This window comes from Semicossyphus pulcher, unplaced genomic scaffold (genome assembly GCF_022749685.1).
Source record: "Semicossyphus pulcher isolate SPU_LCO1_2020_fin unplaced genomic scaffold, fSemPul1.0.p SCAF_17, whole genome shotgun sequence".
NCBI classification, from domain to species: domain Eukaryota; kingdom Metazoa; phylum Chordata; class Actinopteri; order Labriformes; family Labridae; genus Semicossyphus; species Semicossyphus pulcher.
In genome coordinates this window covers 3,679,498-3,707,334 of record NW_027211681.1, presented here as the reverse complement: position 1 = coordinate 3,707,334, position 27,837 = coordinate 3,679,498, and the positions used below count along the sequence as shown (strand labels likewise).

Sequence of the window (27,837 nt, the reverse complement as noted above, 5' to 3'; positions counted from 1 at the left end):
AGCTGGTTTATGAGAAAAGCTATCTTTATAATAGTTATATAATAGCATTTCTTAAGATTCTGTAATTTCCCAGTCAGTGGAATCTATATACAGTTGATATTTGGCCCAGGCTTTATGCCTTTGTTTGAAAAGATGTGAGCTGCTCCAAGGTAAGTGTCTGTCTGATAGTTTTCATGGGAGCATGTTTATCAAGTTCAATGCATCATCCACAAAAGGAATTAATTGAAATCATGAATAAAACAACCTTCATGAATAGTTTTACTTTGTCTCTAATAAATTTGGGAGGAGAACGTGAAATTTTAATTTTCCAGACACAGAATATAACAGAATGATCGCTTAAGAGCAGAAAACAGGATGGACAGTTAGACAAACACAAACAAAGACATAAGAGGAACAACTTAGCAGGTTAACTGAAAAAGAAAAAGAGAGCAAATAACCACAGGCACGGACTACTCCATAGTTTACAAATGGGCACGAGGTGGGGGCCATAAATATCATTTCAAGAAGGCAGAAGTTTTGCAAATGTACAGTATTGGTATTCAGGATGGTTTTATGACAATGCAACATTACGATAGTCTAGACTGGAACACAGCCAGCCCCACATTTTAAGGCAAAGAATTAAATCACACACAACACGACGTTATGGAATCGTAACGTAGCCAAATAAAGTTTGCCAAAAATGTATCTTTTGCACACAATGGAACAGAAAGAGTAGACTGAAGCTAAATAAGCTTAAATAAAATAGTTAATAATGTCCAGTGCAGAACAACAAAAAAGGACAGGCAAGCAAGTTGCAGGATGTCTACTCAAGGTACTGACAGTTACAGAGAGGGAGTTGATAAATATGGACTCAAGCGCACATTTAGTTGAGCTCCCTTTTCTCCCTGGCCATACAGAAAATCCTCACTTTGTCCTGGAAATGTAAGAACCTGACCAAGATGGGACTAGGAGCAGTAGTTTCCATGCAAGAAAATACTCAACAAAGGACTCCACGTCCTACTCCATCTTGGATCTGAACTACCTATTTACAGTGTTAGGTACATTTGGATTTGGTCCAACTCTCCACACTTGGATCAAGATTTTATACTCTTCTCTTACTGCCTCTATCCACACTAATAACATCACCTCCAATAACTTCCCTCTTCAAAGAGGGACAAGGCAAGGCTGTTGTTTATCTCCTTTTTTATTCGATTTGGCCATTGAGCTGCTGGCAATAGCTCTACGCTCCGATAAAAATTCTTGGTGTGACAAGTAAAGAGATGTAAGGTGCGGATGGTTTACTTTTGTATATTTGAAGCCCAGAAAATTCCATACCCCACCTAATAGAAGTTCTAAGAGAGGTTACAAATTAAACCTTTCGAAAAGCTTTCTTTTCCCAGCAGAGGAAATAGGCTTTGATCAGTTTTCAGCTCAGTGACACACACCTTCGCAGCACTTTATACTCAGAATTTTGCCCCTTTATTAGACTGCACCAAGACAGACTTAGCACAATGGTCAAACCTCTGTATTTCTTCAGCAGAATGCAATAATTCAGTCAAAATGACACTGCTACCAAGGTTCTTGTACTTGTTTTAGATGATACCTATCTTTCTACCAAAGTCAGTTTTTAAACACTTGGACAAATGTATCTCCACATTTATTTGGAATAAATCTAACCCATGGATGCAGAAAGTTTATCTGGAGAGGTCAAAACCGGAAGGAGGACTGGGCCTGCCTAACTTCATGCATTATTATTGGGCAGCTAATGTATCAAAATTCCTATTTTGGATAAAAACTTTCTCTTATCAAGAGGGCCCAGCCTGTTCACACATGGAGCTGCAGGCCAGCCCCCCAACCTCTCCTATATCGCTTCTTTTGCTCTTCAAATTTCTCGCTTGCCTTACAGATGTACGCTTATAAGTTTGTGTGTATGTTGCTGTCTACACGGTTTTGTATGTAAGTAGACCTTGGGAGGGAGGGGAGGGGAGGGAAGGGAAGGGGGGTTACTATATGAAATATTTGTATTAATGTATAATGTTTCATATTTCTCATTTGAAATTTTGTAAATAAAGTTAATTTAAAAAAAAAAAAAACAAGCACGACTTGATGATTCCACAAACTAATCATATTGTGTAAGTGGTACATTTATGGTACACTAGAGCTGAAAGAAGATATGTTGAGGCAAGAAAAGAGTAAAGTAGTATCACCTTGTCTGTAGGGAGTCCCAGAAGCCGTGTTGGATTCGAACAACAGCCCAGCATCGAAGAACACATTCATACCATCTTTACCTCCACCTGGTGTGCAGCCTGTGTCGTACTTCTCTACGATGTCCCACACCTGAGCAAGGTGGACACAGAAATATAGATAGTGAAGGCTTTGTGTTACAGACATATCTGTACAATCACATGACAGTTCTGATATGACATCTAGAAGTTATTTGAAGTCTCAGGCTAACAAACTTGAAAGTTACTATTTGTGTAATACATATTATTTTTTACTTTTACCCCTTTCAAGTACTTTGAAAGATAAATGTGAGTAAAGAAATTGCCTTCTTCTGGGTGAGGCGGTGCTTGTTGTTTAGGACGTAGACGCCTTTGTCAACTGCCACAAGTCCCACTGTGGCCTCTGGGTCTCCAGTTATCTTCAGACCAAACATCCTGCGAGGCTCATAGGACGGAGCAGGTCTTGTTGATTCCAGCCTCAGCTGAACATAAAGATGTCAGTGAGTGAGAATGCAGTTTTCTATCTGTTAAAGCAGTTTTATTCAGAAACTGAGCACTGAATTTGATCAGTTTCTGCATGGATGTTTTGTTTGTTACATCAGTGTCGTGTGTCTTACCGAGCCCATGCAGGAGTCCTTGACATCCACCCAAACAGAGTCTGATACCACTTCGTTATCATTTGTGTGGTAGTAGGCTATGATGCGGAACGATGGCAGCATTTCTTTGGTGATGGGAAGTATCAGGGAAATCAGCGCTTGACCTCTTGCCTGGTAGCGGCCATGTTTCACCAGCTGACCTCTGCTTAGGACCTATAGGGACAGATTTGAACATCAGCACGGTTTGGACATGGCTGTATTTACTACAAAGGTTGTGGAACTCAAAGTAGATACATATTTTTCTCTCACCAGGTAGGTGATATCATTTTGTGCATTGTCCTGCCTGAGGTACAGGTATATTTTCAGATAATCTCCTAATTCCAGCTCAGCTGCATCCACACCTGCAAAAATGGCATGTTGTGATGAATTTCAGATACTTAAAAAAATCAAGAGCATTGTCCATACTTTGCCACTTCCAGCCCCATCACCTCCTTTTCTTTACAATCTGATGTTATTTTCAGATGTTTCTCACCTATATGGATGTAGTTGTTGCTTTTGGTGGCATATGAGACAGCTGTCATTGTGGCTGATGCCTGTCTTTCAGGTGAGATACCATCTTTCTGCGTCTTTGCCTGCAATCACAATGTTACAGTTTCATTTATCAGACGCTTTTGTCCAAAGCAACGTACATCTGAGAGTTAATACAACAAAAGCAAGGATCAAGACAGGAGGGAACAACCTGAGTAAGTGCCAGCAAATAGCTTCAAGTGCCATCAGACACAGATGTAGATATGCAGGGCAAAGTGACAGTGTACAGGGTGTATAGAAGCGGATTTTTATCATCATTATTATCAACAAGGTCGTCAGTATAATCAGCGTCAATATCATTAAGTGCAGTGCTGTTCATGAAAGATCTGGGTCTTTAATAATATTAATGATAACAATACATTTTATTTGTATAGCGCTGTTCATGGTACTCCAAGTCACTTTACATAATTAAAAACAACAAAAGAAACACAATAAGAGGAACTATGAGAAAAAAAAATCAGCATCAGAGGTTAAAAGGAGTTCTAAAAAGGTCGAGTGAGGTCGAGCATGATGAGGATGTTGAGGAGGCCAGAGTCAGAGGAGAGGAGGAGGTCGTTGGTGACTTTGAGGAGGGCTGTTTCTGTGCTATGTTGTGAGCGGAATCCAGATTGAAAAGGTTCAAACAGTGCATTTGAGGTGAGGTCGGTTTTGAGTTGAGCTGCGACAACACGTTCCAGGATTTTTGACAGAAAGGGGAGATTGGAGATGGGTCGGAAATTGTTCATGATATCAGGGTTGAGTCCAGGTTTTTTAAGGATGGGGGTAACAGCAGCAAGTTTGAGGGGTTGAGGTACCAATCCGGAGCTGAGGGATGTATTAATTATTGCAGTGATAAGTGGAGAGATGGATGGGAGACGGGCCTTAATGAGAGTGGATGGGATGGGATCAAGAATGCAGGTGGAGCTTCTCATCCCTGTCGTGAAGTTAGAGAGCTCCAGTGGGGACAATGGAGAGAACTGAGACAGAAACTGAGAGGGTGGAGGGGGGGAGGCAGGTGGGGGGGTTGAAGGAGCAGGGGAGGTGGACAGGTTGCTGTAGATGTTGTTGATTTCGCTTTGGAAGAATGACAGGAATGAGTTGCACTTATCTACTGTGAAGTATGCAGAGGTGTTGTCGGTGGGTTTGAGAAGTTTATTTATTGTAGAGAATAGAGTCTTGGGGTTTTTGGAGCCAGAGTGTATGAGGTGGGAGCAGTAGGTGGACCGGGCTGCGTTGAGAGCGTTCACTTCTCTGTTGCAGGTAGTCTGAGTAGGCCTGGTGGTGAACTGTTAAACTTGTTTTCTTGAAGAGTCTTTCCAGCTGCTGCTTTTGAGGCGGTTTTGGTTTTAATAGGAGCCAGCTGATCAAGACAGGAGGAGAGACTGTTGTTGTAGTAGTTGACAAGATCAGTGGGATTACCAGAAAGTCAGTGTCCATAGTTATAGCCAAGTGATCGGAGATATGGAGGTTGAAGCTGGAGAGTTGTTGTAATGTGAGACCAGTTGAGCAGACCAGATCCAGGATGTGACCACGGCTGTGAGTGTGGAAGTTGATATGTTGTGTGAAGTTGAAGCACTGTAGCAGTTCCAGAAATTCTATGGCAGGTTTACAGTCAGTGTTGTCAATGTGGATATTAAAAACTCCAAGGAGGAGAACTGAGGGTGAAATGGCACAGAGCTGGGTCAGAAAATCAGCGAGGTCAGAGAGGAAGTAGGGGTGTGGCTTGGGGGGGCGGTAGATGATGGCAGTGACCAGAGGAGTGGGACCAGAGAGTTTGTAGGCGAGATGTTCAAAAGAGTGAGCTGCAGGGGTGGAAATGGTGGATATTTTAATGTCCTTCCTGTATATGGCAGCAACACCACCTCCCCGTCCCTCAGCACGAGGTTTGTCGATGTAAGTAAATCCTGTGGGTGTGGTCTGGTTTAATGAGAGATAGTCCAGGGGTGTGTGCCAGGTTTTAGTGATGCAGAGAAAATCTAGATTATTGTCAGTGATGAATAAATTTAGGATGAGACTTTTATTGTTAAGTGATCGGCTGTTGAGCAAGGCCAGTTTCAGGTGAAGTTCCTTTGGGATTCGATGCAAGGACTGTGGAAGAGGACGGAGATTGGACTGATTCACGTGTTGTTTGTTGTGATGACGTAATGAGGAAGTGCGGCATGACCATAGCGAAGGGATGGAGTTTAGAGACGAGAAGTGGTATGAAAACATGCGGCCAGAGCCTCTATGTGGAGGACAAGATGTACAGAGAATACCAGCATGTTTGAGAGTGTCCATACAGTCCGTGCTGAGGTGATTGTTGAGGTGACGCAGAGCTGAGGCGGAGTAAAACAGAGGCATAGTCCGGCGGGGAAGTGCTAGCATGGAGCTAGCAATAGCATGCAGCCAGTAGCCGGGTCTACCAGGAGGGAGACGAGATGAGCAACTCAGAAAAATCCACAGGAGAAACCACAGCATAACAGCGGCAGTAGCACTTCCAGCAGTCCGATGAGGAGGAGAAGAGGGTCTGGAGCGGTAGCCGGCCTGCTAGAAAGTGGGTCAGCCTGGTGCGTTGATGGCTAGACTTGGAGAGCAGCGAGCGATGGTTGCTTCTGATAAGAAACAACCACGCCACACCGAGACTGAAATATCTCGGTGGAGGATAAGCTAGTGGGCTGGTGCTGGCTAGCAATGAGGCAGACAGACTGACGGGTAGAGCACTCCAGTAGCAGGACGATGAGTCGAAGTTGAGGGGCTGAACTCCTTAGCTGGTAAGGACTGATCCAGTGACCGTTGTTTAATTTCACTATAACCGATTACCTGCAGAGATCATGCAACAACTTGACAGTCCAAGTTGTTTCAATCAGAGCCGCAGGTTACGGTAGAAGTTTGGTTTCGCCTTTCATTGGCAGAGCAGGGAGTGTAGACCTGGATGAGGGTGTTCAGGTAGGTAGGAGCCATTTTTGTTGCTGTTTTGTAAGCGAGCAACAGGGTTTTGAATTTCATTTGAGTTAAAGACACAGACAGGTTAACCTACACAAATAGTTGAATAACCCTATTTCCGACAATTATTGCTTTTAGAAACATAGCTTAAAATTGCTTCAGGAATTACACAACATTGTTTGATATCAGTGCCGTTAGTTATCAGTTATCAGTTATGTTGCAGTTAGGTAAGGAGGGTTAAGGTGAGTTAGGTAAAAGTAAATTATAATTAATATGATGTAAGGCTCTATGGATCGACTTTCAATAGGCATCCGGCAAACTACAACTCAACTAGAGTGAATGAATGAATGAATGAATGAATGGCACTGACTTCAATTTCCAGACTTGAGGTCCCGGCTGCTGTATTTATGGTTAGCCTTGCCATGCCGTTAGCTACAGTGAAGCCCTGCACCTGGCCTGGATTCACCACCACTGGAACACCTTGTGCTGGAGTGTCATCAAGATTCACAACTTCAACCTGTCATCAGACACAAACAGCTGAACAATTAGAAAAAATTCATATCTCCATAAACTGGTATCTACAAATGAATGCTGCATCACTTGTTTTTCTGCAAACTGGAACTAAATGTTTGGGACCAAAATGTGGTTGCTCTTTTTCTGTGAAATTTCATCTATTTGTGAAATCAGCTTTAGCATCATGAAAACATTGCACTTGTCATTTATATTATCTGCCTTTAGAGTGTCTTTATTTTGAACAGTTTCTGTAAAGGATATTTTCTTCTCGTACAAATTGCAATCTTTTGGCTGTCAAATGATCAGAATCTAAAGAGAAAAAGGTGCTTTACCGAAACGTCAAAGGACATTCCTGGTTTGTAGTAATTGGGCGTTTTCTTGAAACTGATGGTGTAAGGTGATGTGACGATCTGGATATTTCTTAACTCTGCCTCCACCATTTCACTACCTGTGAGTAGATGCAAAAACACAATCACACACAAACTGATAACAAAATATATACTTTTCTATTCAACATTTAGACAATACCAATAAATGTAGAACCTTCGTTCCTGCGCAATATGTTGGATCCATTTGTGAATCTTAGTACATCAAACACAGGCTCTCTTTCTTACCACTCTCCGTCAGCACGCTGACAGCTACAAACATGGAGTCCCCCCCCAATGACAGCTCAAGGATGTTATTGAAGGTCTGTGTGATGTGCTCTCTCTTCAGAGTAACCTTTCCAGCACCTTCCTGAATCTATGTGACATAATACAGACATGCATTGTTGAATACAGTATAAAGGTACAGTAATAGAGTAAGTCAACTGTTGGAGGTAAATGTTTGTTCTGTCAGCCTGGCTTTGTTCTGAACATCCTTCATACTAAATGTCACTATTCTAGTCAAATAATTGCAGTTTCTGAATGACAGAAAATCCTACACATTTTTTATGATTTAATATCTTGCAGACTTTGTAGCACTCAATGAGGCCAGGCTATAAAATATGCAGTATAAGACAAAATAAGTAATGAACTAGCAAACTGTCAGACACAAACACAGCAACACTTAAGGTGTGTGTTCACCGGCACTCTTTGAAGAGAACCCGGAAGGCTCTTCTTCTGATTGTTTTGCATAACCCCAAACACCACGTAGGCCGTCCCATCCACTTTTTCACCAAACAGATACCTAAAACAGAGAAGATAAGAAAAATGGGATGGTCTATATGTAACAAAATATATAACTATCAGATTAAAAACAGTAAGTGACCCAATATAACCTCTAAACATCTTTTAGTTTCTCTTCTCTTCTTTTAATCCATTTGGACTTTTGTGCAGCTCTTGATACAGTGGATCATGCCATTTTAATTGATCGTCTTAAAAACTGGGTTGGTATCAGGGACACTGCAATTTGTTGGTTTTATTATTATCTTTTAGAACGCACCTTTGCAGTCACCATAGGTAAATACTCCTCTTCTACCACTACAATTACCTTTGGTGTACCACAAGGTTCAGTTTTAGGTCCAATTTTATTTTCAATTTACATTCTGCCACTTGGCCACATAATCCAGTGCCACAATGTTTCCTTTTATCACTATGCAGACGACACAGAGATATACCTTCCACTGAGACCTGGTGACCCTAGAAGCCTAGCTGCTGTCAAAGATTGTCTCAGTGACATAAGCTGTTGGATGGCTGAGAACTTTCTCCAATTAAATAACTAAGAAACAGAAATAATACTAATCAATCCACATAACTCCACCCTCAATATCGATAGAGGCCTTGGCGCCCTATCTGATAATGTAAAGCCCACTGCTAGAAATTAGACTATTGTAACGCCCTCCTCTCTGGAATCAGCCAGGAATCCCTCGCTCATCTCCAACTAGTCCAGAATGCAGCAGCTAGGCTTCTTACTGGTTTAAACAGACAACATCACATCACCCCAGTCCTGGCTTTTCTACATTGGCTTCCAGTTACTTTTAGAATTGATTTTAAGATTTTACTGAGCACTTTGAAAGCACTCATGGGTCTGGCTCCAAGCTACATCACAGAGTTGTTGACACCATATGAGACAGCCCGCAGCCTTAGATCCTCAGGTGGGGGCCTTCTGGTCGTTCCAAAGTCTGAGGCTTAAAAACAAAGGTGATTGTGCCTTTGCCATCAGGGCCCCTCGGCTTTGGAACAACCTGCTTGAGGTGATATCTTTTAAATCTCTAAATGTTATTTCACCTTATTCTTATTTTTCCATTTTTTATTGCTTTTATTGATCCTTTATCTCCTTTTATTGCTTTAATTGCTTTAATCTCTTTCATTGCTTTACTGTTTTTATTTCTTTTTATTGCTTGTATTGCTTTTAGCTCTTTTATTGTTTTATTCTCTTCCATTGCCTTTACTGCTTTTATTTCTTTTATTGCCCCTATTGCTTTTAGCTCTTCTATTGTTTTTACAGCTTTTATTTCTTTTTGCTTTATTTCCTTCCTTTTATCTGTTTTAGTTATTTCATTTTATGTACTCTTTCTACTTCTTCCTGCTTTGTCCCCTTGGTCTTGGTTGTGTGGGCACTCCTGTTGCCTATTGGGTATTATGTTTTGTACTTAGCTAGTTTTTGTGATTTGCTGGTTTTACGATCTGCTTGTTTTCTGCTTTGCTATGCTTTACTTGACTGTCAAAGCACTTTGTAAACTCTTGTTTTTAAAGGTGCTATATAAATAAAGTTATTATTATTATTATTATCATTATTATTATTATTATTGTTACAAAACAGACCTGAGGCCAGTTCCACAAAGGAAGCTTACCAAATAAGCCAGGCTTACTTCGGTTAGTCTGACTAATTTTGTTGATTTGGTTCCATAAAGCAGTTTCAACATAGTCCACACTCAGTTACTAACCGGGAAACTAACCTGGTCCAGACTAACTGTTTGGCAGTGTTGGGTGTAAAGCGTTACTGAAATCACATTACTTTTGCCTGTAATGCAGTAATGTAAGGTATTACTGTCTTAAATTCAGTAATCATATTACCGTTACTAATCAAACAATTAGTTTGTTAGTCGTTACTTGCGTTACAGAAGTTCTTCTGCCTTTCATGCACACTCCCACAGTGTACGCTGCGTGCGCAACAATCACTTGTCCTCACGTCACATCTTGGCTAGAGTCCAAACAGGGATAAGGCCAATATAAGGCCAATAATTTAACGGCAAAGTGCAAACTGTGTCCAGGCCAGGAGCACCTATCCACTGCTTTGAACACAACATGGAATATAACCAAGCACCTGCAAAAGCAACATGCAAACACAAAGCTGGTATCGAAAGACCCACGAAACCACAGTGAGGCTCAAGCTGAGTGTATGCCGACCCCAACCAAGCAGCCAAAGCTTGTTTTTCAACAACAGGTAACAAAAGCAGAGTTTAACAGGCTTGTAGCATCGTTTAGAAGAGGAAATGTTGCCTGTTAGTTGTGTCGCATAAGATATAACGATATACCGTTGACTGGCAATTATGTGTCACTGCATCTTATTTAAATTTCCATTCGTCACATCCAATCATTTGGCCACAATGATGACTCTGGGATGCAAAAGAGTAACACAAAAGTAATGTAACGAGTAGTGTAACAAATGTATTTCCACAGGGAGTAATTAAGTAATGCGTTACTTTTAAAAAGAGTAATGAGTAATGCATTACTTTTTTTATTTAAAGTAAGGAGTAACTAGAAATGCATTACTTTTTAAAAAATTAACGAGTAACTAGAAATGCATTACTTCTTAAAAGAGTAACAAGTAATAGATTACTTTTTAAAAAAGTAACGAGTAATGCATTACTTAAAAAAAAAAGTAACTAGTAATGCATTACTTTAAAAAAAATAACGAGTAAGACTTCCTGTGACGTCATGGACTCGCTTGCAGCATAGTTGCCGAGCTCCGCTGGACAAAATTAAAGATAAGAATGACAACTGCAGTAATTTGACGCTGAAACTTAAAAGATAGAGGACTTCCGGTTTGGGTGAGCATGTGAAAGCCGCGTTGTCCCAGTCTCCCGCAGCAATAACTTTGTAAACTTTCTTTTTCCTCAAAACCCCAATCAACTGAGAGCGGAACAACTAACATTAAAACCTTAATTACCTTTGAGACATGTCAAAGGTGTCAAAGGCAACAAAAGCGTCTAAAAAGACTGAAGCAGACGCCTCTCCGGCGGACAGCAGCACAGCGCTAGCTAGTATATCTAACATGCTAGACGACCACAGAGCTAGCATCGCAGCTGACTTCAAAGCAACATTCGCTGCTCTGGAATTGAGACTCGACAAAATGCAGACAACGATAACAGAGCATGGTCAGCGAATGGACTCATTAGAATCCCACGCCAACGAATTCAAGCACTGGAGGAGAGGTGTGTAGCATTAGCAAATAGCAACACCAAGCTAACAGCGAAGACTATTAGTGGATGGGACAGCCTACGATCTCGAGGGCCGCAGCCACAGAAACAACTTAAGGATAATCGGCCTCCCGGAATCAATCGAGGGACCCAGGCCCACGAGCTTCTTCGTCGAACTCCTGGCTGAGGTACTGGGCAACCAGATTCTTCAATCTCCTTCTGAGTTGGACCGAGCGCATAGAGCGCTCACCGCTAAACCACAACCCAGCTCACGGCCCAGACCGGTAATACTTCGCCTTCATCGCTGTCAGATCAAGGAGCTGATCATTCGGGAAGCTCATAAGAGACGAGGGAAACTTCAGTACCGAGGGTCATCAATCCAGATCTTTGAGGACTACACGCCAGAAGTCGCCGAGGAACAAGCTAAATACCGAACAGTGATGGCCGACCTCTACAACCTTGCCCTTCGGTCAGCGCTTCTCTTCCCGGCCCGCTTGCAGATTACCCTGGAGAGCGGAGCGAAGAAAAGATTTTCATCTCCCGAGGAGGCCACCACCATCGCGGCCAAATATCAACAGTCTTTAGATTAAGACAGGAGCCTGCTGAACCTTAGCACTCATCATTTTTACAAGGACGATTTGCCAAGTTAGTTGGCTGGTCGGACTCTGTAGGGCCCAGGCTTGATGTTTACCATTTAACTGCTGTGTTGTGTTAGCCCTGGTGCTGGCTCAGCTGGTTCAGAAGCTGGTGCGATGTGTTGCACTCCACTTAACTCTAATTTGAAGTTAATTGAGAAAAAGAAAAAGAAAATAATAGCTTGTATTTTATTTCATGTTATTCAAGTTAAAAGGTTGTCAAGCTAATACACTGGTAAAAACTTTTATTGTAATGAAAGGGGGGCTAACTCTGCAGTTCATTTAATGTTTAATTCTAAGTGACTAATACCCTGTATTTTATTTTTTCATTTACCTTTATTTATTTTTTTATTTTTTTATTTTTCAGCATTTTGTTGCCTCTGAATCACTTTTGGTATTCAAACCACTTTGATATCTAACCATACTACAAGTGTTATGAAAAATGTGTTCAAGGTTCACATTCATTGCTGTGGGGGTTCCAACTGCTTTTTTAAAGCTGCAGGAGCTGAGACAAGTAAAGGAGAAGGGGAAAGACGACGCAGAAAGGGAAGTATGAACATTTGGGTTTAGTTTTGGTGACTGGAACAGAGGGGAAGGGATGGGGAAGAACGTCTTCACCTGTTTTTGTTTATTTTGAGTTTTGTGCTCAAGGACTCCCCTCACTTCTCGCTGCTTGCTCCTTGAGACTGACCCGACAATCTTACTGCTGGACGCTGAACCATGACTAATGTAAGGGGTTACAAGGGGTTGGTGAGGATCATTTCACTAAACACTGGGGGGCTAAACGCTGCAATCAAAACGTACAAAAGTTATGACACACATCAAAAACCTAAATGCTGATATGTTTCTTCAGGAGACACATTTTCGCAACTCTGACTCAGAGAAATGTTAATTTCATCTCAGATAAAGTAATGACAGATTCAAACGGTCGCTATGGTATTGTCACCGGTACATTATACGAAAAGCAGGTAATCCTAGTATCCGTCTATGCTCCCAATTGGGATGACCATAACTTTGTGAGCTCATTATTTACTACCATTCCAAATTTAGATTCTCACCTTTTGATAATGGGAGGAGACATGAACTGTGTGATCGATTCAACACTGGACAGGTCTAGCCCGCGATCAACTACGTCTACGAAAATGTCCCAGGCTTTTTCCACGTTTATGAGTCAATATGGATTTGTTGACCCTTGGCGATTTTCACATCCTTCCGTGAGACAATACTCTTTTTTTCTCCCATGCACATCATTCATTCTCGCGCATAGACTACTTCTTGGTAGATAAAATACTTATTCCAGCGATTGTCTCCGCCCAGTACTTACCCATAACAGTGTCAGATCATGCCACAGTAATCTTAGACCTTCATTTTAGTATGAAGCCAAAGGGATTCAGACACTGGAGGCTAAATCCTCTCTTGCTTTTGTAAGCATATTTCTGAATCAATCACATTCTTCTGTGAAACTAATAAAAATGATGAAACCGCCCCCACCTGAGGTCCACAAAGTTTTCAAACAACTTAAAAAGAAAGACATACAGGCGAGGTGTCTGTACCCAGCACAACTGAGAATTAAGTTGAACACCGGGGCGAAGAAATTTACATTACTAACGTGTGCCGTGACGCTGTTGAAGGAGCTGGGGGTTGACGTGCACTGTGGGGAGAGGGAGCGCATCGAGGAGGAGCTGAAGGATGGATGGAGGAGCCAAGAGAAGAGAAAGAGGGGAGCGTTTCTGTCACCAGCTGATTTCAAGGCCCTTCTGCAGAAGGAGGATTAAAGAAACTACTACTTAAGAGACTACCATTAAGATGGATAAAAAGCTCAACTAAACCAGTGGTAAGGTTGACAGCCCCACATTATACAACTAAAGGACCTGTAAGAATACCATAAGCGTCTGTGAGTTATTTATACGTATATTGTTGTCACATAACAAGGTTAGGTGTTAGATAGTCAAGAAGGAGGCTATGCTTGAGTATATGAGTGGAATACACTCATCCGGACCTTTTTTTACATGTTTGTGTAATATTGGTCACACTTGCACTGTGTGTGCTTTTTCCCACAGAGAGGGTAGGTCACACCTCTCTTCCCCAATATCACCGGGGATCTGGCGTAGTCAAAGTTCAGCTACTGTGTCACATTGATGAGGTGGAAGGTCAGTTCTGTGTTATATACACTGTTTTTTGTTTTTCCTGACACATGCTACAGGCACTGTTCTGATAGTGATTAGACTCACTCCGATATCCAAATGTAAACAGGTAGAGAGCTATATCATAAGACTACACGGAGACCATGGCTGAGTTGAATTTCATAAGTTATAATATAAGAGGAATTAATAATCCAATCAAAAGGAAAAAAATCTTGGGACAATTAAAGAAGTTGCATTGTTCTGTTGCTCTAATTCAGGAAACAACCTTGTCAGAGACTGAGCATTGAGAGTGGTTGGATCAGGTTTAGTGCATCATGTGGGAGGAAAAAGAAGAGAGGGGTTGCCATACTATTTAATAAATCTGTGTACTATAACAATGAGAAAATCTTTCAAGAAGGTCGGTATGTTATGGTGATAGGCACAATTGGAGGAATAAAGATAACCATACTTAATGTGTACCCAAAATTTTAAGTAGCAACTCTACTAGCAGATAAAATTGAGGGGATTATACTAGTGGGGGGCGATTTTAACTGCACCCTGGACCTAAAATTGGACAGGTTACCTGCAACAAGAAAATCTAAAATGTCGAAGGGGCTATCGGATATGATGAAGGAACTAGGTCTAGTAGACATTTGGCGACAGCTCCACCCTAATGAGAGAGAGTTCACCTTTATGTCCCAAGTACATGGGAGCTATTCAAGGATAGACCTCTTTTGCATATCAAAAACTGAACTGTTTAGAATAAAAGAATGTACACTCGAGCCAATTTCTATATCAGACCACGGCCCCGTGACCATGAAAATAAATTTAGGAGTAAACAACCAGTTTAGATACTGGAGGCTTAATGTCTCATTATTAACAGATAAAAATATCAGGCAGGAATTACAAGAAGCTCTGACTGAGTACTTCACTATAAATAACAATGGTAATGTCTCCCCCTCAGTTGTATGGGATGCCAGTAGGGCCACGATGAGAGGCAAGATTATCTCCATAGGATCTAGAATAAAGAAAGAAAGGCTCACAAAACAACAAGGATTGGAAACTGAAATAAAAAAATTAACAAGGGAACATAAACAATTTGGAAAGAAAGACACACTTAAAAAGTTAAAGGAAGTTAGATAACAACTGGTTGAGGTTCTGACATATAAGGCAGAGGGAGCTCTCAGATATACTAATAGAAAGTATTATGAAATGGGGAATAAAGCTAGTAGTCTACTGGCTTTTCAACTCAGAAAAGCCCAATCTAGCCGTGCAGTTCCCAAAATCAGGAACCCTGAAACCAGTCAGGTTGAGACCGATCCCACTAAAATATCAGACTCATTTGCTACATATTACAAACAGCTATATAGGGCTGAAGAACTAGAATTTAAGGAAGAGAAAATTACAGATTTTTTAAGACCCCTTAAAATGAATAAACTATCAAGTGAGGAAGCAGATATCTTAATAAAACCCATCACAGAGAGTGAAATTAAAGATACCATTACCAAACTTAAAAACAACAAAACACCAGGAACAGACGTTTTTTTTGGAGATATTATAAAATCTTTGGGAACGAGCTCACGCCCATATTATGTAAACTATACAATTATGTCCTAAAATCAGGAGACCCCCCAAACTCATGGTCGGAAGCCATATTAACAGTCATACATAAGGAAGGGAAGGACCCCCTTCAGTTCACCAGCTATCGCCCAATAAGTTTACTTTGTGTAGATTATAAAATCCTGACTTCTATAATAGCTACTAGAATCCAAAAAAACATAAAAAAATTAATACAACCAGACCAGACAGGATTCATATTAGGACGTCAAGGAACAAATAACATAAGGAGAGCCCTGAACCTGCAGGCAATAGCGGGAAGGGACAAGCATCCATCAATGCTTCTCGGCTTAGATGCCGAGAAGGCATTTGATCGAGTTGACTGGGTATTTCTGAGGCAGACACTGATAGAAATGGGCTTCGGGAAGGAATTTGTGGCGTGGATAAACCTATTATATAAAGAGCCCAGCTCCAAAGTTAGAGTTAATGGTCACTGTTCTACCTTTTTCAGGATCGAGCGTGGTGTGAAACAGGGTATTCACTGTCGCCCATCCTATTTGCTCTCAGTATTGAGCCTTTGGCAGAGGCGATACGACAAAATAAACAAATTCAAGGGATAGCGGATGAAGGTGGCTCAATTCATAAGATAGCTCTGTTCGCAGATGATATTTTACTTTTTGTGAAGAATCCACTTCTTTCTATCCCCACACTCTTGAAATGCCTACATGAATATGGGTCAGTGTCAGGATACAAAATTAATTAATTATTTATTATTATTATTTAATTAAAATAAATCAGAAGCCATGATGATCTCAGGTACCTGGCCTACACAATTAAATAACAATGTCTCTTTTCGCTGGTCCAAACAAGGATTTAGGTATCTGGGAATTATTATTACACCTAACCCCATTCAGTTGTTCGAGGCAAATTATAACAAATTAATTAAACAAATAAAAAATGATGTGACGCGTTTGGAAGTCCTTCCCCTTTCCTTGTTTGGTAGAGTAGAGACAGTAAAAATGAATCTATTACCAAGACTTCTTTTTTTGTTTCAATCCCTTCCTGTAAGAGTACCTGCTTCCACTTTAAACATGTTAGATAAACTAATCTCAACATTTATTTGGCAAAGGAAGAGAGAGAGGGTAAGACTAATATCATTAATTTACCCAAAGGCAAGGGAGGTCTAGGTCGGCCAAACCTTAAAAATCATTACTGGGTGGCTAGTGCAATAGTGGCATGGATCGGAAATGATCTGGAGGCAGAATGGACTCAGTTACAGCGGGATTCGGTTAGAGGCGTTCCCTTGTCAGTACTACCATTTATTGATACAAAGTCAGTCAATAAAATCAATATAAATAAGGAATGGATAAAACACACTTTAAAAATCTGGACAACAGTAAAAAAAAAAGGCTCAGGGGACCGGAGTCAATCTCAAGGGCCATGTTGATAGTAGGAAATATAGAATTCCCACCCTCCGTGTGGGATTGTGGGTTTAGAAGGTGGGCCGAGAAAGGTCTCTGTACAACAAAAAAAAAATCAACTTTTTAAAGGAACAGAACTCAAATCATTCTCTCAACTTCAAGAACAATTTGACCTCCCATCAAAGGATTTGTATAGGTACCTCCAGATAAGACACTATATTACAAACCATAAGGAAAGGGAAATGGTCAGCAAAAACCCAAATGAAATAGAAGAGTACTTTATTAGTATTCTAGAGAGGCATTTCCCAACGAAATAAAGCGTATCTAATATATATAAAAGGTTAGCAACTAGCACTTCACAAAACACGGATTATATCAAGGAAAAATGGGAATTAGAATTGAATGTTATAACTGAAGATTCTACATGGATAGATATATGGACAGGCTGTCATAAGGGAATTAGTAGCCAACTGTGGAAAGAATTTGACTGGAAGGTGAAGATCAGATTTTTTAATACTCCCTTTATCATCTCTTCATACGTGAAAAACCATAATGCGGCATTATGTTGGCAAAAATGCAGAAAGATTGGAGACACCACACACATTTTCTGGGATTGTCCAGTAATACAAGGATTTTGGGAAAATGTTAAAAAGGAAATTGATACTATTTTGGAGATAGATGTTACTCTAGAACCAATGTTGTTTTTGTTAGGAGCCATACCCAAAGACATATATAATGCAGACAAGTGATATATACTGAGGATTCTTTTATTAGTAGCAAAGAAAATGATCACAGTGAACTGGAGAGATATAAAACCGCCAACCACAGGTCAATGGATCCAGAGACTGAAAAATGTATACATGATGGAGCGAATGACGGCAAGTCTGCAGCTGACTATGGACACTTTTGTGCAAAGATGGACTTGTATTTCAAGGTACCTGGGTGTTTGACGGATGGGATGATTTGATGGAATACTGTTGGGAAGAGAGGCCTATCTAAATTCCTCTTTGGAAAATCTTACTTAGCCACTATCTATGGATATATTGATCCTCTGCCTGTCATTGTTATCGTCACTGCCTGTCACTCATTTTTTGTTATATGAAGTCATATGTCAGGAAATGTTTTTTATAATGTTATGTAAAATGATTAAATGTCTAAATAAAAAGTTCAAAAAAAAAAAAAGAGTAACAAGTAATGCATTACTTTTTTAAAACGTAACGAGTAATGCATTACTTTTTTAAAACGTAACAAGTAATGCATTACTTTTTAAAAACGTAACAAATAACGAGTCATGCATTACTTTTTAAAAACGTAACGAATAACAAGTAATGCATTACTTTTTAAAAATTAACGAGTAACGAGTAATGCATTACTTTTTAAAAATTAACGAGTAACGAGTAATGCATTACTTTTTAAAAACATAACGAATAAAAAGTAATGCATTACTTTTTAAAAAAGGAATGAGTAACTAGTAATGCATTACTTTTTAAAAACGTAACGAGTAATGCATTACTTTTTAAAAAGGAACGAGTAACGAGTAATGCATTATTTTTTTTTTTTTAAAGTAACGAGTAATGCATTACCTTTTAAAAAAGTAATGAGTAATGAGTAATGCATTACGTTTTATGAAAGTAACGAGTAACCAGTAATGAATCACTTTTTTTTAAGTAACTAGTAACTAGTAATGCATTACTTTAAAAAAAAGCAACAAGCAACAAGTAATGCATTACTTTTTAAAAAGTAACGAGTAATGCATTACTTTTTAGAAAACGTAACGAATAACGAGTCATGCATTACTTTTTAAAAACGTAACGAGTAATGCATTCCTTTTTAAAAAGGAACGAGTAACGAGTAATGCATTAATTGTTTTAAAAAGTAATGAGTAATGCATTCCCTTTTAAAAAACGTAACGAATAAAAAGTAATGCATTACTTTTTAAAAATGTAACGAGTAACGCATTACTTTTTAGAAAACGTAACGAATAACGAGTCATGCATTACTTTTTAAAAACGTAACGAGTAATGCATTCCTTTTTAAAAAGGAACGAGTAACGAGTAATGCATTAATTGTTTTAAAAAGTAATGAGTAATGCATTCCCTTTTAAAAAACTTAACGAATAAAAAGTAATGCATTACTTTTTAAAAACTTAACGAATAAAAAGTAATGCATTACTTTTTAAAAATTAACGAGTAACGAGTAATGCATTACTTTTTAAAAACATAACGAATAAAAAGTAATGCATTACTTTTTAAAAAAGGAATGAGTAACTAGTAATGCATTACTTTTTAAAAACGTAACGAGTAATGCATTACTTTTTAAAAAGGAACGAGTAACGAGTAATGCATTATTATTTTTTTTTTTAAAGTAACGAGTAATGCATTACCTTTTAAAAAAGTAACGAGTAATGAGTAATGCATTACGTTTTATGAAAGTAACGAGTAACCAGTAATGAATCACTTTTTTTTAAGTAACTAGTAACTAGTAATGCATTACTTTAAAAAAAAGCAACAAGCAACAAGTAATGCATTACTTTTTAAAAAGTAACGAGTAATGCATTACTTTTTAAAAACGTAACGAATAAAAAGTAATGCATTACTTTTTAAAAATGTAACGAGTAACGCATTACTTTTTAGAAAACGTAACGAGTAATGCATTCCTTTTTAAAAAGGAACGAGTAACGAGTAATGCATTAATTGTTTTAAAAAGTAATGAGTAATGCATTCCCTTTTAAAAAAGGAACGAGTAACGAGTAATGCATTACTTTTTTTTAAAGTAACAAGTAACTAGTAATGCATTACTTTTTATGAAAGTAACAAGTAACCAGTAATGCATAACTTTTTTTAAAGTAATGAGTAACGAGTAATGCATTACTTTTTTTTAAAAGTAACAAGTAACTAGTAATGCATTACTTTTTATGAAAGTAACAAGTAACCAGTAATGCATAACTTTTTTTAAAGTAATGAGTAACTAGTAATGCGTTACTTTTAAAAAAGTAACAAGTAATGTATTACTTTTTTGAGTTCCTGCAACACTGACCCGACGGGAAAACAATGATTTTACCACTGAGTTTCTGGCATGCTGCAATATTATTTGACTTTATGAATCACTATCAGTATAAAACTTTTACTTTATATAAAATCTATTTCAATGAATAATAATAAATTAAATAAATTATACAATGATAAATGACAGGATATAGACCTACATACAGGTTTAATTATATGGTATGTGATATCAAACATTTAGCCTTAAGCTACATAAAAAGTCTCAATCTAAATTACCAAATAGAATAAAATTACTTTAAATTAAATATAATTATAAATATATAAATATATAAATTGTTAACAGTACAATTGTCAAAAAATACCTAGAGAAAAAATGTAGTATTTAAATCCACGTTCATGTTCATGCATGTTTCAAGTAATATACCTCACATGTATTTGATGAAAAGTAAATCTTAGGCTTGTGTATGGTTAAGGTTAGGGTTGCTGAAATTGTTTTGAAATTGTTGAAATTAAGACACAGCAGAGAAATGTTAAATCAAACAGTAAGCGCTGCTCTGCTGCTGTAAATGTCGCTGCTCTCTCCTTGCTGCTTGCCATTGTGGATCAATTTCATCCATGCTCGACCTCTTGAGCTGCTCAAGAACAGCGTGCACTCGTGATTAGCTTGACTATCTGAACCTGTCTCGAAGTAGTCTGTTTGCATGAACTTGAATTGACCTTTATGGAACTGCTTTAGCCCTGACTGCTTTGTTAGGTTTATTCAAGTCTAGTGTTGGATTTTAATCCTCACTTTTCTTAGCACGCTTTGGTCTCAAAATCCCCAAAACAAAAATGTTCACATACGTAGCTCTGATGTTGACGGTGAAATCTTTGCTGTCCACGTAGAAGAAGGGGCTCACAGGCGTCAGTTTAACCTCAAACCTGGGCAGAACTGAAAGACTATCAACATGCTTTTGTGTCCAGTCATTTTAAAGTGTGTAGATATGATTTAACAGTGCAGGAAATGAAGGACTCACCATATTCTTTGACCTCAAACTCTGCAGAGTAGCTCACCTGTGGGTTGCTTTGGAACTTTGCCACCACCCTCCACACTCCAGGACTGCACACAGACACAAATACGCATATTTCAATAGTCAAGCAAAAATATCATCAACTTTGGAGACTAAAAGTTACACAAAAATTGAAGTACAAGTAGGTGGATCTCTGTTCTATTCTGTTAGTCAGTCGGTAAATGGTAAATGGACTGTACTTATATAGTGCTTTTCTAGTCTTTGCGACCACTCAAAGCTGCTTTTATACTACATATCACATTCACCCATTCACACACTGATGGCAGAGGCTGCTACGTAAAGTGCCCAACTGTCAATCAGATAACACATTCATACCCGTTGGCTATGCCACCGGGAGCAATTTGGGGTTCAGTGTCTTGCCCAAGGACACTTCGACATGTAGCCTGAGGGAGCTGGGGATCGAACCTCCGACCTTCCGATTGAAGGACGACCGACTCTACCACTGAGCCACAGCCGCCCCCATTTACAACTGGTCCATTTACAACTATTAGATATAATCAAATACAATATGATTAAAAGGAAAAGTTCAACCCACTTAATCATTTTCTGGTAGAAAGTTAGATATTGATATCGCTCTTTTATCTCTATGTTAGCTAAGTATAAAGCCAAAAGTAACCATTTAGCTTAGCTCAAAGACCGCTAACAGGAGTAAACAACATGACTTGCTCTCAAATCAAAACCCAGCACCCTGCCCCTCTGACACTCACTACGTTTTCTGTCTCTGTTTAATATGTAAAATAACTAAAATAATAGGTAAACTCAACACAACAGGGTATAGTTGGTCAAACTATATCTTGGCTGGGACCAGTAATTTCCTTGAGTCTCCGCTGGTTGCCTGTCAAATGCTAACTTGCTACCTTTGTATTCAGCCAGTCTAGCTGTGTCTCCTTGCAAGTTGTTATGCTAAGCTAAGGTCTGCTGGCTTTTTCCAGAAAGAAAATGAGCAACTTCCCAAAAGTATTGCTTTAATAAATTCTAATTTTAGTCAAAGGTACATTTACATCACAGACCCGCTAAAGTTGGCACTCTACTCTGCTAAGCTAGTTAGCTTCAGCTAGTCCATTTCAACTTAACTGTTTTTTGTTTGCCTGCTGTTTAGGTGCCTGCTTAGGTTATGAGAAAATGTACTTAATTATTCATTATTCAGACCCAGTAAGTGTTCAGGTTAGGTTAACTATTTTGAACTCTACTTGGCCCTGTTAAAAAGAGTTTCTCCAAACTTTACCTACTGTAAGACTTTACTGGAACAATTTTGTTTCGCAATTTCCCAAACAGTCAGTTAGCAACATGGAAATAAAATGTACTCTTCATAATCTTTAATGATTTAAGTTTTAAGTGGGCCAAATCGTGTTTTGAATTCCCTTCATCTGTTGCATATGCTGCAACGTTAGTTAACAAATATATATATATATATACACTAATAAGAACTATAATAATAATAAATTAAACATGGAAAATATATATAAATTGGGTAAAATACCAACCTGACAATTTCATCTAATCTGAAATCCCCAGAGTGGATCCCTGATTTCAGATGGACTGGAACAAGTGGTAAAATGTTGCCTTCGGGGGTCTAAAAATAAACAATATTGAACCATCAACAGAGAGATATTTTAGCTTACACATTAATTAAGTAAATCAATGCATTATCCTGCAGTAAGATCAGGGGCTATCAGAGGATGCGTTCAAGACACACCTCAACATATGGACTGGTGTTCATCATCGCTAGGCAGGCTTTAGGGCAAAGCAGCAAAGCACACTGCTTGGGGCAGCTGATGTATGCTTCGAAGTGTTTTACATTTTTGTCATCAACTACCCCAAGCAGTGTGCTCCTGCACAAGTTTCCTTGAAAGACACGTTGCACGGCTGCTGCTCGACTGTTTAAATGTTAACGGCCACATGATTAAAAATTGATTATTGCTATATATATTATTTATTGTGTTTATTCTTGCTAGAATGTATGATCTGCATGACCAAACAAATGTATTTTTGATTACGCTTACATATCCAAGTAATTTTATTTACAGTCCATTTAAATACCATTGTGCATAGGTTTTTCTGTAAGGGAACATACAATAAATCATTATCCCAATTATAAAGTAAAATGAACCCAGCATTTTAGTCAAATAACCCATTAATTGGGTTGTGTATTTAACCCAGCCATTTTTAGTGTGCATGCATTATTTTACAGTAAATGGTATGATAGGTATTCCTGACGATAGACAGCAAACCGAACAAAGACAGAAGACTCGCGGTTTAGCATATGAAATGTTACGGGTCAGTGAGTGTTTGTGCTGCTGTTTAATGTACAATTATATTCAGTTTTGTCTGTTATATATATTTTTTTTAAAAACATACCACAATCTCAATGGCAATGGAAGCATCAGTTTGGGTATCACTATCCCTCTCTACAGGCTCCATTCTGGGCGTCAGTGCAAACATCCTGTAATGAACTGAAATATAAAGGGAGTCAGAGGTTAGTTGCGCTAATGATGATTTGAAACTACTTTTCCCCTTTACTATTTCAGTAAAGTCCTTTAATCAGACAAAAATAATTGGATTGAAATAAATCATTTAGCATGCATTTAATGCGTTTAATAGAAGCTTATCTAAGAAGAGATTTTTTGCAGAAGGATGTTTTTTAGCAGTGATGAAGTATTGAACGTACCTTTACTGTCGGGGGTATAGAGGGTCTTGTCAGTCTGGATGAAGATGTAGCCGAACTGGAAGGACACTAAGACGACTTTCTCCAGCAGGCGGTCAGGGAACTGAGCTTGGACGTACACATACTGCTTCATGTTGGGATCCCTACTGAAGTCTGCAGAAGGGACCTGAAACCAGCAAGAAGAGACACAAGCAGCGTGTGAAGAGCAGGATGGGATATATAATGTGCATTTCTGGTAGAAAATGAAGCAGAGAGGCAGTAACATACAGTAACCATATTTCATCTACCGTTATTTGTCCGAACGCCTGGAAGTGATTTGCGTTGGTGAGCATCACAGTTGTGGATGCCAGCCTTTTGCTTTTGGTCGGATGGTTCATCACTCTGATTTCCATCCTGATGTCTGCTCCTGTGCAATCTTGACACTCAACAAAGATGTTTTCTGCTGTTCCTACCCGCAGCAAGTTGGGGGCAGACATCACCTGCCTGCAGAGAAGCAACAAGAAAAAAGGTTGGGAGACTATTCTGTACATAACAACATACATTTATTTTGCACAAATGTTGGGAGTATATGTCCAAAGGCTGTCAGGGTGGGTCATCAGAGAGGTGCTTCAGAGCCTTTTTGCTTATGAGCTCTTTTTTGTCCTTCAAATACTTGGGAAAAAATATACATAATTTTGCCTCAGGTTGAGAACCACTGTCCTCCAGTCTGTGATTTTAAGTTTTAATATGCCCCAATTTGCCAAAAAAATACGAAAACATAATTTTTAAAAAAGCTCCTGAATGGACTATATTACCTGATTATCTTGATTAGGATCCAGCTGTGAATCAATACAACATTTCATCATAGCAGTAGACTCGCTGTTACTGGTGTAACATATCGCGGTACCTCGCGGACTTATGTGACACAAACTGCAAACTGGACTGCAGCTTTTCATTAAGACAAGAAATACTTGTTCTAATACTCATTTTAAATTAGACAAGCTTCAAACCTCTGATATTGTTGCTAATCCCATTGCAGTTGAACAAATAGCAGTTTCAATTTAAAGGGGCTAAAGAATTAGACACACCTTATGGCTCTCTTCTTCCATAAGGTTTAATGAGCATAAAGCAGTTACAGGTTAATACTGAGTTATGAGTTAATACTGGTCTACTCACAGTGGGTCTCCATCAGCCAGAGAAGCTAGATAAGCAAAGGCCAGAGAGGCCAGCAGCGACAGCAGAGTCCTCCTCATCCTCCTACCAGATCCTGATCCCCTCGCAATGTAGGCTGTCACCCTGCAACACCCTCCTTTTATCCACTCTCTTCCCTCCTGCTGCACGCCCACTTAACCCCAGCACTGTCTCATCTGTCCTCCTGCCAATGTCTCTCTCTGTACACAAACACTCGCAAATCATTTCCCAGCAGCAGTTGACAAGCGTTATCTCTGCTCAGAAGAAAAAGATAAACAGTAGAAAATCAATGAGGGTTTACATGACTCAAAGTAGTTAGTTATAGGATGTTAAATATTTATAATGTAACACCTGTGTTTTCCTGAGTCAGTCATTATTCTTACTGTGAGATAGCTGAATCAGCAAAAAATGGACCACATATACACATAGGGGCAATATTAACCAAGAATAGTATGAAGAATATTGTAATATTAATCTTAATTAAGAATGTGTTGAGCATCAGATATTTTGGCATACCATGAATAAGGAGGTATCTACCTCTTTACCTTCTTTAAATTTTAGGCCATTCCAAGGAATGAAGTTAATCAGTTTGCTGAAGTGGTAAATTTAAATAGTGGGACTTTTTGCCATTTTGCAGCTAAATCAGCCAAAATGAAACACATTTCTGTGATACTTCATCCATAAACCACATTTGTAATCGATATTCTAGAATTGAAATTTTATCACAATACATACTTTTAACTTAAAATGACATCCTGTTTTCTGCTGTCTGTCTGAAGATAGTATCCATAACATATACAGTCATGGGTCGGGACCCAAAAGTGGGACGCAGAGCTGTTTTCAGCGGGTTCGCAGTTCGCAAAATTTTTGGCAAAAATGCTGCGCTTTTATTCTATTTTAGTGTGCGTACAGTACTAGTGTAGTTTATTCACACTCCATGTATACACTGACTGATCCCAGCTACAGTTACATTATTCAAACTTGATGAACCCTACAGTAGTTGCATTTATGTTGGAGTTTTTTTTGTTTATTTCTGTTGAAAAAAAAGGCTGTTACTTAACTTAAACTTAATGATTTGTAGAGGTAATAGTTTCCTCCCAATGCACCTGCTGGTCATTTTGGTTGACTATGATACCGTCATGTTTTGTTATGTTAACATACTGTCATGTTTCGTTACGCCTCAGATTCAAACTGCACCATTTTTCATTGAATCAATTTGAATAGTTGAAAAACTTGAAAAATTTGGAAATGTGGGACACAGTTTTTCATTCAGGAAGTGGTGGTGGGTCCTGAGGCTGAGTCTTTTTTTCTTCATTTGTTTATTGGACTTTCTTATTTTACGCCAAAACATACTGTATGTACCGATAAAATGACCAAACAAAAGCAATAACAAAAACAACAGCTCAGATCAACAGAAATACACGGGGGCTACAGGAAAGCAACCACATTACAGATCGGTTATATGTTACCATTCAGACTGAAGCGACTCCTTGTAAGATAATGGCAGCGAGATCAGGTCCAAGATACTTCAGATAGGGCTGCCAGACTTTATAGAACTGCTCAGTATTTGCATGTAAAACACTTATTATTCCAAGAGAAAACATGAGATATTCCAAGAGAACCATGTCAGGGTTTGTCAGGAAGGGGGAGGGGTGGGACGCAGGTGCAGACCCAGGGGTGTCTCAAAGTTATCCAAGAGGGATAACCACAAAATCGCAGTAGCGATAGATTGGAAAGGGGAGGAAAAAGACAACAAAACTGTATGGAGTCGGCTTCCTTAATGAAATAAAGCACTAAAATGATTAACTAAATCAGCGCTGCCAAGCAGCTGACTCAAAACCAAAATTGTCCAGGAGACCCAGAAAACTCAAAGCTAAAGGCAAAGGCTGCCTGGGAGGCCTTTGATAACCCAAAAGGCTGGAGTCACACAAACTCTCCAGCACCCCAAATTATTTCCTGGGAAACAGGCAATTGACCACAAATACACACAAAGTTCTGAGTTGGTGTTTGCAGATACACAGACAACTAGAGAAGCCACATGGAGAACCTCTCACTACCTCTGAAGGTGAGATAATGAGTCAGCCCAGGGCACTGGAGACTCAGGGTATATGAAGACTCCCCACACCTGGGCTTAATCAAAGCCAATCAGTGCCACACACACCTGATTGCAGTGAGTTGATTCTTTCACCACTCTCACAGGGCAGAAAGGTTGAGTGCCCTCACAGGGTTGTGGTAAAACAGAAAGTAGAAGACCCAGGTACAGACTTCAAACACAAAAACACGAAACAAGGCAAAACCAAAAAAGGCCTACTTGCCTACTTGATAAATAAAAGGGAAACAAAAAGGTACAACCAATAATCCATCAGAAACTGGGAGCCACAAAGACAATCTAACAGAGCAGAGGTAACTGGGGTTCTTTATTCATTTAGATATAAACCTCAAGTGAGCACACAACTGGCATACTTTAATATTTGGTAAGTCCAAGCCACCCATAGAACTTGGCAGTTGCAGTATTGCCATTTCAAGTCTTGGTTGATGTTTACTCCAAATAAATGAGCTGATCCAGCTATTCACATCTTTTAGGACCCTGTTCCAAAACAATACAGGAATCATTTCAATCAAATCAATCAAATTTTATTTGTATTGCGCCAAATCATAACCAGGGTTATCTCGAGACACTTTACAGAAAGAGCAGGTCTAGACCGACTCTTTGTTAAGTTATTTAAAGAGAGGCCCAACATGAATCCACCATGAGTAGCACTTAGCAATTCGGCACATTGGCAAGGAAAAACTTCCTTTTAACAGGCAGAAACCTCGAGCAGAACCAGACTCATGTTGAACAGCCATCTGCCTCGACTGGATGGGCCGAAAAATGGGATAGAAGGAGATGCAGGATAGTTCTTGTTACCACAACAACATATGTCCTTGTTACATGAACAACAACAGACACATACTTATGGTTACAATGCCAATAATAGTAGTAGACTAGGGTGAAGATTGGCTAAATAAATAAATAAATAAATAAATTAGCGAGAGAAGCAGAGTAATGA

At 39.1% G+C, this 27,837-nt stretch overlaps 1 protein-coding gene across 1 annotated transcript in view; it reads right to left on the bottom strand.

The window, feature by feature from the left end:
- The window catches only part of LOC138594431 (complement C3-like), a 65,174-nt gene extending 40,325 nt beyond the window's left edge, over positions 1 to 24,849 (bottom strand). The window contains exons 1-16 of the mRNA XM_069665505.1: positions 24,773 to 24,849; positions 23,905 to 24,100; positions 23,621 to 23,783; positions 23,311 to 23,405; positions 22,437 to 22,525; positions 20,899 to 20,981; positions 20,726 to 20,813; positions 7,864 to 7,966; positions 7,414 to 7,540; positions 7,132 to 7,247; positions 6,657 to 6,803; positions 3,330 to 3,429; positions 3,107 to 3,198; positions 2,819 to 3,010; positions 2,528 to 2,683; positions 2,187 to 2,316 (exon numbers count right to left, since the gene is read on the bottom strand). Coding sequence (XP_069521606.1) covers positions 2,187 to 2,316; positions 2,528 to 2,683; positions 2,819 to 3,010; positions 3,107 to 3,198; positions 3,330 to 3,429; positions 6,657 to 6,803; positions 7,132 to 7,247; positions 7,414 to 7,540; positions 7,864 to 7,966; positions 20,726 to 20,813; positions 20,899 to 20,981; positions 22,437 to 22,525; positions 23,311 to 23,405; positions 23,621 to 23,783; positions 23,905 to 24,100; positions 24,773 to 24,849 — 1,954 coding nt within the window. The remainder of the gene's footprint in view (positions 1 to 2,186; positions 2,317 to 2,527; positions 2,684 to 2,818; positions 3,011 to 3,106; positions 3,199 to 3,329; positions 3,430 to 6,656; positions 6,804 to 7,131; positions 7,248 to 7,413; positions 7,541 to 7,863; positions 7,967 to 20,725; positions 20,814 to 20,898; positions 20,982 to 22,436; positions 22,526 to 23,310; positions 23,406 to 23,620; positions 23,784 to 23,904; positions 24,101 to 24,772) is intronic.
- Between the last annotated feature and the right edge of the window lie 2,988 nt (positions 24,850 to 27,837).